The 14,232-nt window shown below is 45.0% G+C and overlaps 1 protein-coding gene across 2 annotated transcripts in view; it reads right to left on the bottom strand.

The window, feature by feature from the left end:
* Positions 1–1,029: 1,029 nt before the first annotated feature.
* LOC140398583 (oxysterol-binding protein-related protein 7-like) overlaps positions 1,030–14,232 on the bottom strand; it is a 114,208-nt gene continuing 101,005 nt past the window's right edge. For both annotated transcript variants that reach the window (XM_072487405.1, XM_072487406.1), the window contains exons 21-23: positions 12,583–12,709; positions 10,050–10,172; positions 1,030–8,453 (exon numbers count right to left, since the gene is read on the bottom strand). In XM_072487405.1, coding sequence (XP_072343506.1) covers positions 8,345–8,453; positions 10,050–10,172; positions 12,583–12,709 — 359 coding nt within the window. In that variant the 3' untranslated portion in view covers positions 1,030–8,344. The remainder of the gene's footprint in view (positions 8,454–10,049; positions 10,173–12,582; positions 12,710–14,232) is intronic.

Raw genomic sequence — 14,232 nt, 5'->3', positions numbered from 1 at the left:
TCCCCTGGTGCTCCAGCCTCCATTTTCTTTGTTGACCCCGCGGTGACCTTTCCCCTCTCCAACGGACTTTCAGCCACTTTTTTCCCGGCCGTTTTTTGGTGATTTTCGACATCCTTCTTCTCCTTGCGCTATCTCCCGACTTTTACTGCCGTCGCTGGCCCTAGGACCGGGCGTTACTCCCCGAAAATGCCGTTCCCGAACGGGAGCCCTCCAACACGCGGCTGCCTCCCGCCCGCCGTCACCGGAAGTCCCTAAATGCAACACAAAGTTGCACGAGTTTACCAGCCTAACAGTCCAGGGAACTTTTATGTAAAGAATATGCAGAGAAAGGGTCAAGTAATTAGCCGAGAAAGAAGTTTTTGAAGATTCAGAAGGAATGGTTCCAATATCCCCTGTTTTTCTCCAGGGGCACTTCTAGCATGAAGAGCGACCTCAACTTTATAAGCAAAGTGCTCGCTATTGTGCTTCGCAATACAAAACAGCATAGATGCAGCACTACAAGCCAGCACATTTACCAAACTACTTCAGTCACTGGGGCGGATGGCGTCTTGCACAGACATGGATAGATTTTCTTTGTTAAGCAGGTTTGCTAAGGGTTAGGGAACAAAAGTTAAGATACAGATCCGCCATGATCTAACTGCATGGCAGACAAGCTCATGCGGCTCAATAGACCCCGCCTGTTCTGCAAATTGTTTATCAAAGATGAATGTAGTCTAGGTGTACAGTTTAAGTTGGAAAGCTGAATAGCCAAATACGGCTCAAAAAACATGTAAGGACACAATAAAAATCAGCTGTGATGATCAGCTTCCTTAATAATACTCACCTTCTGGACCGACTCATCAAGATTCATAGAATGGTCACAGGAGGCCATTCAGCCTGCCGTGTCTGTACAAAATGGTTACTTCAGCAAGGGATAGAAGCACCCACACATATTCCCCCTACCTCTCTAGGTACAGCCTGGTTTCCTCACAATTGGAGGGAGGTGTGCAGAGGGGTGAGGACCAAAAAAAACACTCAAGGACTCATGAATTTGATACAGAATCATGTGTTTAATAAACGTTGTTTTTGAAGGTGCCAAGTACAAGATTTCAATAATTTATTAAACATCTTGTCAGATTGTGCTCAATTGGATATTTTCTTTTCTTTCAATACAATTTAGGCATTAGCAAAACTCCTGATTACGCAAGGCTCATTTGAATATTGCTTTAATCACCATTTCCCCAAATTATACAAAGAGTTTCCAAAATTCATAATTTAGGCAGAATGATGTTTTTTTTTCTCCAGAAGCTCCAGGTCTGTTGTAATATTTCAAAGTGAGCCTTACTCGTTGTTTCCATGCCTGGATCAGTCCAGTTACCCCACCCCTTAAATCTCAGCATTGTGCACCAGTGAATGTAACAAGAGTGCCAATCCCAAGGTATAATGGTGATTCAACACTTAACGAAGACTAAACTTTCATTTAAGTGGAAGCACTGACAACATAAATTCATACGTTGTTGCAGCAAATAAGTGCCGGACGAATGCGTTTTGGAGACAGCACTGGCGATGGAGTGGAAGGACATTGGAGTCAATGTTTGCGAACGAGTTTTCTTTCTCAGTGCTGGGAGGGAGCAGACAAGAGGCAATCAAGCACATGCCCCCTAAGGATAGGATCCAGATGAGCTCCTCAGTCATGTTTACTGATCCCTGCTTGGAAAGCACGTGTATGTTGGTATATGGTGGGGGAACCTGGTCATCGTGTTCCTCGCATCCCAATATGTGTACGGTTAGATGGATGCTCTGAATATTTGGTTTTACCGCAGGGAATGTAGTGGCTAACTCAGCAGAATTGGCTCTCTCGGTATTAAATTAACTGGCGTACAATTTAGGATTGTAGAATCAATGGGTTTGAAGTGTTGTGATCTTTTCATATTTAATGTTTTCTTGTATATTTAAAAAACCCACAGAAAGTGCTGAAAAGCACTGCTTCTGCGGAGACAAAACCCAATCTGAATACGAGGAGCCCCAATAAAAGAGACCCATTCTCCAATCCACTTTCTTTTAGAATGAGGTCTCCCAAGAGGAACAATCATGCCTAATTGTTTTTTTTTTTATTAAGGGGTGATTTAGCGTGGTCAATCCACCTAACCCTGCACATCTTTGGGTTTTGGGGGTGAGACCCACGCAGACATGGGGAAGAAGGTGCAAACTCCACACGGACAGTGACCCGGGGGCGGGGTCGAACCTGGGTCCTTGGCGGCGTGAGGCAGCAGTGCTAACCACTGTGCCACCTTGCCGCTCTAATCACACTTAATTCACTCCTCCTTGTGACAATGATCATTGAATCCAGTAGCAGGGTAACATTGGTAAATCTCACTCCCAGGGGGAGTAGAGGATAAAGAGATGCTTTGGCCCCATTAACCCCAAGTCATGGTGTGACACATGATCCTTTTATTAAAAGTACTGTATGAGTATGCCTAACATGGATGACTATTCAATGACATGATATCCATGTTCCAAGTCCCGCTAGGACCATAGATGGGTCATCAGTGAAATGTAATTGATTTTCCTTGAAAAATGTAGATCGCAATGTTAGAGAGGCAACCTGGAGGTTTACCTGGTTGCCATTGAGGGGTGTGGCAATGGTCAGTGGGTATGGTTCGGAAGATCTCTGGAAGTTTTGTGCGTAACTATTCATTTGCCTCCAACAATAGTGCAAACTGCGGAGGCTAAACTGGGCAAATGGCACCTAGTGTATCGGAGTGATGAACCAAAGGATTATTTATCATGCATTTTTGAAAGTCACGGACTCTGGCATGGAGCCGAAAGAAAAGGTTCCTAATAACGGGAGTGAGCAAGGCACAGAAACAAGTCACTGAAAAACTTCCACACAGAGACATTATCCTCTCAAGAATGGCATTGAAATGTGTCCAAAATCAAATCTGTTTTTCACATGATTATTCACCACTAAAGAACCGGCTAAGTGTATACTTACCCTCCCTCCTCTATAGCACACACGCTCCGGGTGGAGAGGCAGAACTTTTTTATAAATATAAATTTAGAGTACCCAAATACTTTTTTTCCAATAAAGGGGCAATTTAGCGTGGCCAATCCACCTAACCTGCACATTTTTATGTTGTGGGGGTGAAACCCCCGCAGACACGGGGAGAATGTGCAAACTCCACACGGACAGTGACCCGGGGCCGGGATCGAACCGGGGTCCTCGGCGCTGTAGGCAGCAGTGCTAACCACTGCGCCACCTTGCTGCCCTGGGTGGAGAGGTATAATGGCAGTGACGGTAGGACAGGGGCAGATTACTAACCAGGTTAGTGGAGAAGGGCACCTAGAGTAGGGCCACTTGCAATAAAAGTAGACCTAGAAAGCAGTATTTTTGAAAAAGTATCAGCTTTGACTAGGATATTAAAGGAGCCTAAAGTTTAACTTTACAATATATTGTTCCTTCTTTGGTAATGTGTAGCAGCTTTCAGTCCTGTGGTCAGCAGCCATCAGTCAAAAGCAATAACATGGTCAGAAGCCCTAGTCCCAGCTGAGCTACTGCTGACATCAGTAATGGGATTGGCATTGCTTTGCGAGTCTCAAGCAGTAATGGAGCAAGCGAGCCAAAGTAGTTCAACAAGAATCACCTTTAATTCACTCAAGACTTGTCAAACTATTAAAGAACCACAGTGGTTGTGGCCTTGGTCAGTCATTGTGAGGAGAGGAGATTGGAGGGGTGGTGGGGGGTGTTGGATGGAGTGCAAAGACCACTGCCAATTTGGTACCACCAGTTTTGCACTGTTTTCGCCCAAAAGATTGACACCATGAAACTTGTTTGTCGTGAGAAAGCAAACCTGGATCAATGCTTGCACGTTTGTAGGGGAAGAGCACGTTTAAAAGAGAGGGTTAGGTCATATTTCCTGACAGAGAGAGTGGTCCCCAGTTGGATGATTCATCCAAGTGGGAGAACGATTCAGTTCAGGTAGCTGATACACTTGGCATTCTTGGGAAGGTTAAATCAAATGGATTCCCTGCATTCAAACCTGGTGAATGATGGCCATTCCCAGGCTGAAAGATAATCCTGAATGGGCCAAAATTCCTGAAAGCTGGCAGAAATTCAGAAAAGAAAATTAAACGTTTGCTATTTAGCCAACGTTAAGGGTTTTCCATAAAGCCACATTCATTTAGGGCCTGCAAAATGTATGTTGCTTTTGGGTCTGATATCTCGGGTCATATGCCAGACAGATTTGATTTTGGTGCTTTTAACAAGTCTTGCCCTGGTTTACAAAAATGTTTGCGTCTCATAAAAATTACAGAAGTGCGGTGATCAGAAAATGGATTCCAAGAATTATGTTGCGAATGATTAGTGAACAGACAAATCATCGTACCTCAGTAGATAATGAACGGACGATCACGTTTTCTGATAGGGTTGTCTACTGCCTGCCCGCAGACAACAACATCCCACTTTATGGGTATAAATACCAGATTTATACTGCATTAATATGGCCAGACAGTAATTAGGCCAACAAATGATAAATGTATTAGATGAAATTTTCCACACTCCCAATAACAGTCTCAAAAATACATCCAAGGTGGTCAGACTGGACACTAAAGTACCTACGATATGGACAGACCACCTGTATAAGAGTAAGAACCTTGTAACCATAACCAGAGTGCAATTCAGTGTCAGCCAACATTCATTTAATTTTTTCTTTTCTGCTTTCTTCTCCACCGCTCCTCGCCTACAGAAAGGTCTCTCCCGATTTTTTTTTTCCCATTTTCAGCTCCCGACTAGATAGAAATGCTGCAAATATGCAGCAAAATATTTCTTTATTCATCTTTACATTGCACAGGGTCGACCAGCGAGTGGCAAGTACTGATGAAACGATGAAGAAAAGATGGCTTTCTCTTTACAATTTGGAATGGGATACCCAGGATTATTGCATCGGTCACATTTAAACAGAGATCTTACCAACATATCATTGACAAATCGCCCCCACTCCATGTTTTATCCATTCAGAGATAGGATTAGGCATGCCTGTCAACCCATTCATGTGGACACTCTTCACATGCAAGCCTTAGGCACTGAACATCAGTATGATGAGCTGCCACACGGTGCCATCAGAACGGAATGAGCAAAATGGCCCTGATGCAACAGGCAGGCTGCATGGTCTCTGGGAGGAAACACTGGAGAGGAATCCAGGGCAGGATACCTGGCTAATCCCTTCCCCTACTCAAGTCCCAGGAACACAGAGGATAACTGCAGCCCCTGCCAATTGCCTTGGCTGACGGTCAGCTTTTCTTTTTTGCAATGAACAATCCAACATTAATTTAAGAATGATTAAAACAGATTCAAGCACGCTAACCAAGGGCTTGAAAAAAAAATTAAACTTAAAGAATCAAATGGGTTTAAGGCCAGAGAAAAGCAAAATGCTAACTGTTAAAAAAACAAATTTCTTACTGCTCTACAAATGATTATAGGTATGATCACTAGCTTTCAACAGTTAAACAGGATATTAATATCTTGAAAAGATTTAATATTTAATTGCAAATGAGCACACTTGACATTTCAGTCATGGTGTGTAACACCAAGAGTGTGTTTATGAACAGCCAATTTAACCGAGTGTTTAACAACCACTTGTGCCACTCTCTTGCTATGACCGCCTGGGTCTGTATGGTTAAGAAAAACTCAACAAGGAGTTTTGGCAACCTAGTCAGCAGACGAGCACCAACCTGACCTCGCCTGATGTCCACATATAATCAGGAACGGTGACAGCACGTGGGATCTTTCTTTGCCTAAATCGACGCAACGTCAGCAATGGCCTCAAGGGTGCCGCCAATGTTTAGATTCTGTGCAAGCTGGTGACCTGTTGACAGTGTCTCTCTGCTGGTTCACAGCCTTCTCCGACATCAGGACCAGAAAACTATAGACGTGCACGTTGATCTTGAATAGCTGCGCAGAAGCATATTTGTATCTGGATGGTTATTACCACTGGTGCACCGAACCCCCGTATTTAACGAGAGGGGGTGGAGGAATTCCTGATCATTGGCAGAGTCATGGCAGAATGTTGCAAAACACCACATAAGGTAGCAACAACTTAGCAAGTGCCAGCATATTATCTACACTATTATCTACCCATTTACAGACCTCTAGAAGCACTGCTGTAACGTATGGCAGAGCAGACCCGATGGGCCGAATGGCCTAATTCCACTCCTATATCTTGTGGTCTATAACCTGAATGTACATGTGCTGCTGGACAGAGGAGACATGCTGGCACAGGAGAGAACCACCATTTCTTAAGGGTTACACTCCCTTTCTCAGGAGAGAAAAGCATGATTAATGCTGAAACTCTCAGGCAACATCAGTTGTGGATTTGTTGTTACTTTTCGTTGCAAGGCTGCAGGCCGCTGTGAGTTCCACTCACCTGGACAACTCAGCAATGATATTTTTCAAGATTGCTATTCTGCAAACACGTTGCTGCCATGTAGGTAGGGCAGAGAGCAGGGGCCTGGTACAAACAAGGAGGGGATGAAATTGGTGCCAAATATGAGTGAGAAAAGCCAGACGTCAATGCAGGAATAAGATGGAATAGCACTGTGCACACCCCCAGACACACTTCATTTTAATTATGCTCCTTTTCCCCTCACTCTTGGTCTGACTCTATGCTGCAGAGTGGCTCCACAGTGCTGTCAGGATATTGTGGGCCATCACCAACATGAAGTTGATTTTGTAACTTTTCTACATTCTTTTCTGGTGCATCCGGAGGAATTCTCCCCTGGTGATCCGAAGCTATTGTGTGCTAAACATTCCTGAGGTTAGCACAGAGATCCCATCCTCCGGGCGGTAATTTAAGCCTTGGTCTCTTGAAGTCGATGTGCCACCTAATGTCGTGCACTGTTGCTCAATCTCTACACAATGGTGGTGCTCCCTGGGGCCAGTAAGGATTTACTGCACACCAGAACTCCTGCTTCCAGAACCCTCTTAAAAAGAACCCTCCTGTGTGATTTCACTCTCTTGCTCACTATCCACCTGTCAAACATTGTCCTGCAATGAGATGCTTCGTGATGTCCACAAAGAATAACGCACAAATCTAAATTGTTGGCGTCATAGTTTTTTTTTTTAAAAGAAAGAGTTCAGTGTCTTTTTAAAAGTCCCTTCTCGGTGCTTATCTGCCTTTGAAGAAAATTTCAAGCTAAGTTTTCTGTGCAAGTATTTCAAACGATTGAAAATAATCCTTTGGGGGGGGGGGGGGGGGGGGGGGGGGGGGGGGGGGAAGAGAAAAGCACAAATAATCATCCCTTTAATAAGTGCCATTTAATGATGGAAAACCTGTGCCCTACCCAGTATTTCTGCAGCTATTCTAATTTTCATTGCTCCCTGGGATTCTGTAGATATGTACAAACTGCAGTGCAAGATGCAACCCTCGCTTTGTGCCTTGTGAAGCCTGGACAGTTTGCACAGCGACAAGGTCTCTCCAGTTTTCATTCTTGCAAACAAACGACTTCATCAGAAAACAAAAAGTGATATTTTAAAATCAGTGTTACGGACACTTATAAAGTGCTGGATGCTCACTTAGTGAACCGTGCAACGCCCCACTTCAATCTTGCACAAATCACCAGTCTACTGCGGTGAGGGACGGAAGTGGCTGCACAGCTGCACTATCAGTTCCACAGAGTGGGGAGGATATATTAGGGATTCGTCGCTGCTGTGTAACGTGAAAAGATGCTCCTATGTATCAGACCAAACTTTAACACAATTTTTTAAAAAAAGGTCGCCGGGTGGGAACTGATGCCAACGATCTTACGAAAGGCGCCAGGCAACCCGTCAGATCTTTGCAAGCAGTGAAGTAAATTATAAAATGGAAACTTCTCTTCCAGAGCCGGCAATAAATATACATTAAAAAGGAAAGTTTCGAATTTTTCTTATAAACTAAAACTGGTTATAGAACAAAGAGTTTAGCAACACAACAAGTTATTTTACGTGGGGCACAGAGTGTGGAGCTTTCAAAGAGAAAGATGTCAGTGTAGTACAGACAAGGACAGGTGCGCACACGTCACAACTAAGATGGGCGTTAATGTGTAGCACGTGCAACAACCTTGGTGTATTTCTAAATAATGCACTTTGAGATAACTAGAGACACCCCTATTCTCTTGACCATTTGATTTGCTTTAGAGTGAGGAGAGAATCTTTTTATGCACCGGACACACAGTTTTTTTGCCTCAGTCAGTCGTGTGCTGGTCAGTTGTGCTCCCTTATATAAAACTTAAGGCACCTACTGAGAGGTATTTCAGAGGAGCAGCGTCTGTGGGTTGGGGAGAAGTAAGGGGAGCTGCGAAGGCCTTCGACGCACAGCCTGTAACTGTGTTCTCACCAAAGCACCGGGTTGTCCACCTTTGAGTATCCAGGATCTCTCCTCAGCTCCCAGTAAGTTCCGTTGCTCATCCAGGATTCCTTCCCACTGCCATCAATGGTTTTCCTGGAAAGAAGACATAGCACAGCTTCTGAACAATAGCCTTGCCATCCAACAGCAGCGTGCAAGCTCGCTGCTGAGTCAGTAGGTCATGGGGTCAAGTCCCGTTTTAAAGACGTGAGCGTAACAATCTCGGCTGGGATGCCCAATATAGTACTGAGGGGGTACTGCATTGTTGGAGGAGTCATCTTTTTGGAGAAGGCGTTAAACCGAAGCCCTCTCATTTACTCTCTCGGTTGTAGACAAAGGATGTGTGGATACAGGGGTGAGGCCAGAGTGGAGAAGCTGGTGTGAAGTGGACCAGGGCAGAGTGAAGAATTCCATTTGGACATTCATTTAAATGCTTAACATTCATTGAAAACCAAGGGTGACGCCCAAGGGGAAAAGTTAACATTGTAAAAACCTGACTTTTGTCATTTAGTTCAAACGTTCAGGCTTTTAGACACTTTCCTGCTCACGATTCATACTTTTCTGAATAAAACAAAAATCAAGTTTGAGTTGAGGGAAAGGATTCTACAATTCATGGGCTTTGTTTATTATGCACTTTCAAGAATTGGATGACACCGAACATCAGGGGGGGGGGTGGATTGTGAAGGTTGTTGGTGACTATGGATGGATGGATGGATGGTGGATTCCTGAATCCTTTTCTTTGATGTTTGTATTTAAAATGTTGAGGGTTGTTTGGGGGAAAGAGGGGAATGGTTGGCCAAGGGATTGACATTGTATTTGTTACCGTTGATTGTTTGATGGTGGGTGTAAAATTTGGATGAAAAAGGAGTGTAAAAATATATTTTTTTAAATAAAACATAAACGAATAAATTAAACACAAATGAGGGGAATCCCCTATTGATACATGCCCAAAGACAACTAATACCCATCATCATAAGACCACAAGGCAAAGGAGCAGAAGTAGGCCATTCGGCCCATCACGTCTGCTCTGCCATTCAATTCGATCATGACTGATCTGATGTGATGACTCCACTTTCCCACCTTATTCCCACAATCCTGAATTCCCTAACAGATTAAAAATCCGTCTATCTCAGCCACTTTCTCTTTACCATAACAATGCAGATCATAGAATTTACAGTGCAGAAGGAGGCCATTCGGCCCATCGAGTCTGCACCAGCTCTTGGATAGAGCACACCTCCACCCTATCCCCATAACCCAGGAACCCCACCCAACACCAAGGGCAATTTAGCATGGCCAATCCACCTAACCTGCACATCTTTGGACTGTGGAAGGAAACCGGAGCACCCGGAGGAAACCCACGCACACACGGGGAGAACATGCAGACTCCACACAGACAGTGACCCAGAGCCGGGATCGAACCTGGGGCCTCAGCGCTGAGGGGCAACAGGGCTAACCCACTGCTCCACCGTGCTGCCCCGAATTGACATGACATTGACAAACCTCCACAATGTGGTTGATAAGACATTGGCAATTGACTCCCCGCCTCATTCCCAGTTTCATATTCCGCCCAACCCAGTGCTGGCGGCACAAGGTTTCTGCAGCATTGGAGGTTTGCTTGTGGAGTTGCGTACCGACTGCATGTGAAACGGGAGAAGGTGCCGCCGCTGATCTTCGTTATAACCAGTTACTTACGTAAAGAAGCGCGACAAATAGACCATGTTGTTTTCCTCCATGATCCTCCTTCTGTCTCTCTGGAGCTGCTCAACCCTTTGTTTATGAACTTCTGCTGCCTCAGTATTTCCCTCCTCTAGGTACCTGTGTGGAAATCAAAATATTAAACTGAAAACGCATTCCTGCGCTAATCAATTTGACAGCTCAGAACTTGGAAATTGCCGAAAAGAGAGACATCTTCAACTCATCAGCTCATATGAAAGATCACAGGTTTCAAATGATCAATGAGAGTGAACTTGCCCTTTTGGTCCTGAGGAAGAAATTGTTGCGATTGTCTAAAATTTGGTATTCTTGCATTTGTCGTGACGAAAAACTTCAGCAACACTTCTCTCTTTTCAGCAACACACATGCGGTACCCCGAGCGCACAGTGCTTTAAAGTAACCGGTGGAAAAAAAGAGAGCGCTCAGGGTGATGCGGAAAATAATATTCTTTCCGGTGATGTGGAATGCATTGCCTGAAAGGGTGGGGGAAGGTGATTCAACTGTAACTCTCAAGTAGAAAAATATTGCAGAGCTATGAGCAAAGTAGAACACCTGCAAAGAACGGCACAGGCAAGGTGGACTAAATAGCCTCCCCCTGTGCTGTATCATTCTCCGATTCCATGGGAAATCTGCAACACCACAGCCAACCACCTCGCCCAGTCCAAATTCATGTCTGTGGCAAAGGTGCACAAGACTAGTCTTTCAAAAGCTCAAACCAGTGTAAGAATATAGAGAACCCCCCTCCCAGCCTATTGTCAAAAGACCGTACTGTCTGTGTGGAGTCTGCACGTTCTCCCCGTGTCTGCGTGGGTTTCCTCCGGGCGCTCCGGTTTCCTCCCACAAGTCCCGAAAGACGTGCTTGTTAGGTGAATTGGACATTCTGAATTCTCCCTCTGTGTACCCGAACAGGTGCCGGATGTGGCGACTAGGGGCTTTTCACAGTAAGTTCATTGCAGTGTTAATGTAACCCTGCTTGTGACAATAATAAAGATCAATTATTTATTATCAATGAAATGACTGACAAAAGAATATGACAAAGTGAATCCAAGGTCCACATGTTCATTCTAAAGACCTGGGCTGAATTCTTCACCGCCGGGATGCTCCGTTTTGCCGGCAGCCGGGGGCTGTCCCATAATGGGAAACCTCATTGACGAGCCGGTGAAACGGAGAATCCCAATGGCGTGCTGAACCAGAAATCTGGCGTGGCGGGATAGAAAAACCCACCCCCAATGTCTTGGGTGTTATGGTCTAAATCTTTCAAGGAGGTGTTACTACTGTTTATTTAGAGTGCACAGGTAAATGGATGGAAACCATCACTCAACGTGTGCCAAGTTGGCTTTAGGCCAACACAAGTCCAGCGCTGTCATCGACAAGAGAATTTGCTGTGAAATTGAAAACGTCCAATGTTTATACTGGGCAATGCGTGGTGCAATGGAATTAAAATTTGCTCTTTTGCTTTTTTCACAACCAGGCCTTCCTGCCAGTCACGCTCCGCTACACTGCGTCACTGTTTAAAAGTGAGGAGCGACACGGTGGTAAGAACTGCTGCCTCACGGCACCGAGGACCCGGGTTCGATCCCGGCTCTGGGTCACTCTCCGCGTGGAGTTTGCACATTCTCCGTGTTTGCGTGGGTTTCGCCCCCACAACCCAAAAATGTGCAGAGTAGGTGGATAGGCCACGCTAAATTGCCCCTTAATTGGAAAAAACAATAATTGGGTAATTTGAATTTATATTTTAAAAAAAGGTGTGTAAGTTGGTGGATTGGCCATGTTAAATTTCCCCTTCATTGGAAAAAAAGAATTGGCTACACTAAATTTATAAAGAAATAAAATAAGGGGCTGCCCATTGAAAACAGAGATGAGGCAAAATATTTTTCTCTCAGGAGAGTCAGGAGTCTCTGGAACTCTCTTCCTGAAAATGCGGTGGAAGCAGTCTTTGAATATTTTGAAGGCAGAGGTGAAGAGATTCTTGGTAAGCAAGGGGGTGATAGGTCATTGGGGTGGTAAGCGGGATGCAGGATTGAGGTTACTATCAGCTTAGTCATGACCTGATCAAATGGCGGAGCAGGATCGAGGGGCTGAATGGCCTTCTCCCGCTCCTTGTTCGCATGGAGTCGGAATCTAGTGATGCAAATTATTTCACACAACGGCTCGGTATACAGAGTTAGAGTCCGATCACTGCTCGCTAGATCCACAGGTGGCTCAGAGTTCATTCAACAGTGCCCAGAAATCATGCTGTGTAATGTTTACGTGTGAAACTACGGAGGCATGAATGCTCCTGTTTTATAGACGTTATATTCTCAACTAAAAGAACGGGGAACATACAAACCGGTCAGGTATCCGTGCAAATGCCAGAAATATTCTTGGAGTCATAACACAACTCCGCTGACTACCTTGGGAGCAACTAAAATTGCAATGGAATTGAATTTTATATGATGACTTTAGGAGTAACTGCAACAGCCCCAGTACGGATGGTAGCTTTCTTCCAAACAACTCGGCTACTTCAGCCTACCTCTGGTCAGGCCGGAGGCGCGTGTCAGTCAAGGGTAAGACACGCTTAAGATCAGGAGTCAATTCATTAAGTTCTCGTGCGAATGTGGTGAAACCGTAATAATTTTCATGATCTTTGGGTACAGGATCTGAAAGGCAGAAAAAAATGGTACGTTGTTACAAATGGTATGGTGCGCGTCATTACAAAGGTTATGGTACACGGTACGTGTCATTAGAAACGGTACGTGTCATTACAAAGAGTACTATGCGTGCCATTATAAATTATGTCTGCCATTGTAAATGTAACTGGACTGATTAGTAAGGTTGCAGACGACTCAAAGGTTGGTGGAACTGCGGATAGCGATGAGGACCGTCAGAGGATACAGCAGGATTTAGATCGTTTGGAGACTTGGGCGGAGAGATGGCAGATGGAGTTTAATCCGGACAAATGTGAGGTAATGCATTTTGGAAGGTCTAATGCAGGTAGGGAATATACAGTGAATGGTAGAACCCTCAAGAGTATTGAAAGTCAGAGAGATCTAGGTGCACAGGTCCACAGGTCACTGAAAGGGGCAACACAGGTGGAGAAGGTAGTCAAGAAGGCATACGGCATGCTTGCCTTCATTGGCCGGGGCATTGAGTATAAGAATTGGCAAGTCATGTTGCAGCTGTACAGAACCTTAGTTAGGCCACACTTGGAGTAGTGTTCAATTCTGGTCGCCACACTACCAGAAGGATGTGGAGGCTTTAGAGAGGGTGCAGAAGAGATTTACCAGGATGTTGCTTGGTATGGAGGGCATTAGCTATGAGGAGCAGTTGAATAAACTTGGTTTGTTCTCACTGGAACGACGGAGGTTGAAGGGCTACCTGATAGAGGTCTACAAAATTATGAGGAGCATTGACTGAGTGGATAGTCAGAGGCTTTTCCCCAGGGTAGAGGGGTCAATTACTAGGGGGCATAGGTTTAAGGTACGAGGGGCAAGGTTTAGAGGGGTTGTACGAGGCAAGCTTTTTACACAGAGGGTAGTGGGTGCCTGGAACCCGCTGCCGGAGGAGGTGGTGGAAGCAGGGACGATAGTGACATTTAAGGGGCATCTTAACAAATACATGAATAGGATGGGAATAGAGGGATACGGACCCAGGAAGTGTAGAAGATTTTAGTTTAGACGGGCAGCATGGTTGGCACGGGCTTGGAGGGACGAATGGCCCGTTCCTGTGCTGTACTTTTCTTTGTTCTTTGTATTACAAACGCTACGACATGTGTCATTACAGATGGTACATGTCATTACAAAGAATACTAAGCAGGCCATTATAAATAGTGCCTGCCATTACAAATGCTATGGCACATGTCATTACAAAGAGTACTATGCATACCATTATAAATGGTGCATGCCATTACAAAAGCTATGGCACGTGTCATTACAAGTGGCACTATGGCACGTGTAAGCTGAAGATGTGGCAGTCAACGGTTGGAGCGATCAACATCGATGATGCTCAAGAGGCCCGAGTTGGAGGGTCACAGCAATCTTGGAAGGGTTACGGTGCTGGACATAGAACATAGAATTTACTGTGCAGAAGGAGGCCATTCGGCCCATCAAGTCTGCACCGTCCTTTGGAAAGAGCACCCCACTTAAACCCCACACCTCCACCCTCTCCCCCGAACCCCAACTAA

This window comes from Scyliorhinus torazame, chromosome 21 (assembly GCF_047496885.1).
Source record: "Scyliorhinus torazame isolate Kashiwa2021f chromosome 21, sScyTor2.1, whole genome shotgun sequence".
NCBI lineage: Eukaryota > Metazoa > Chordata > Chondrichthyes > Carcharhiniformes > Scyliorhinidae > Scyliorhinus > Scyliorhinus torazame.
The sequence above is the reverse complement of the archived record's forward strand: the minus strand, read 5'-3'. Positions and strand labels throughout refer to the sequence as shown.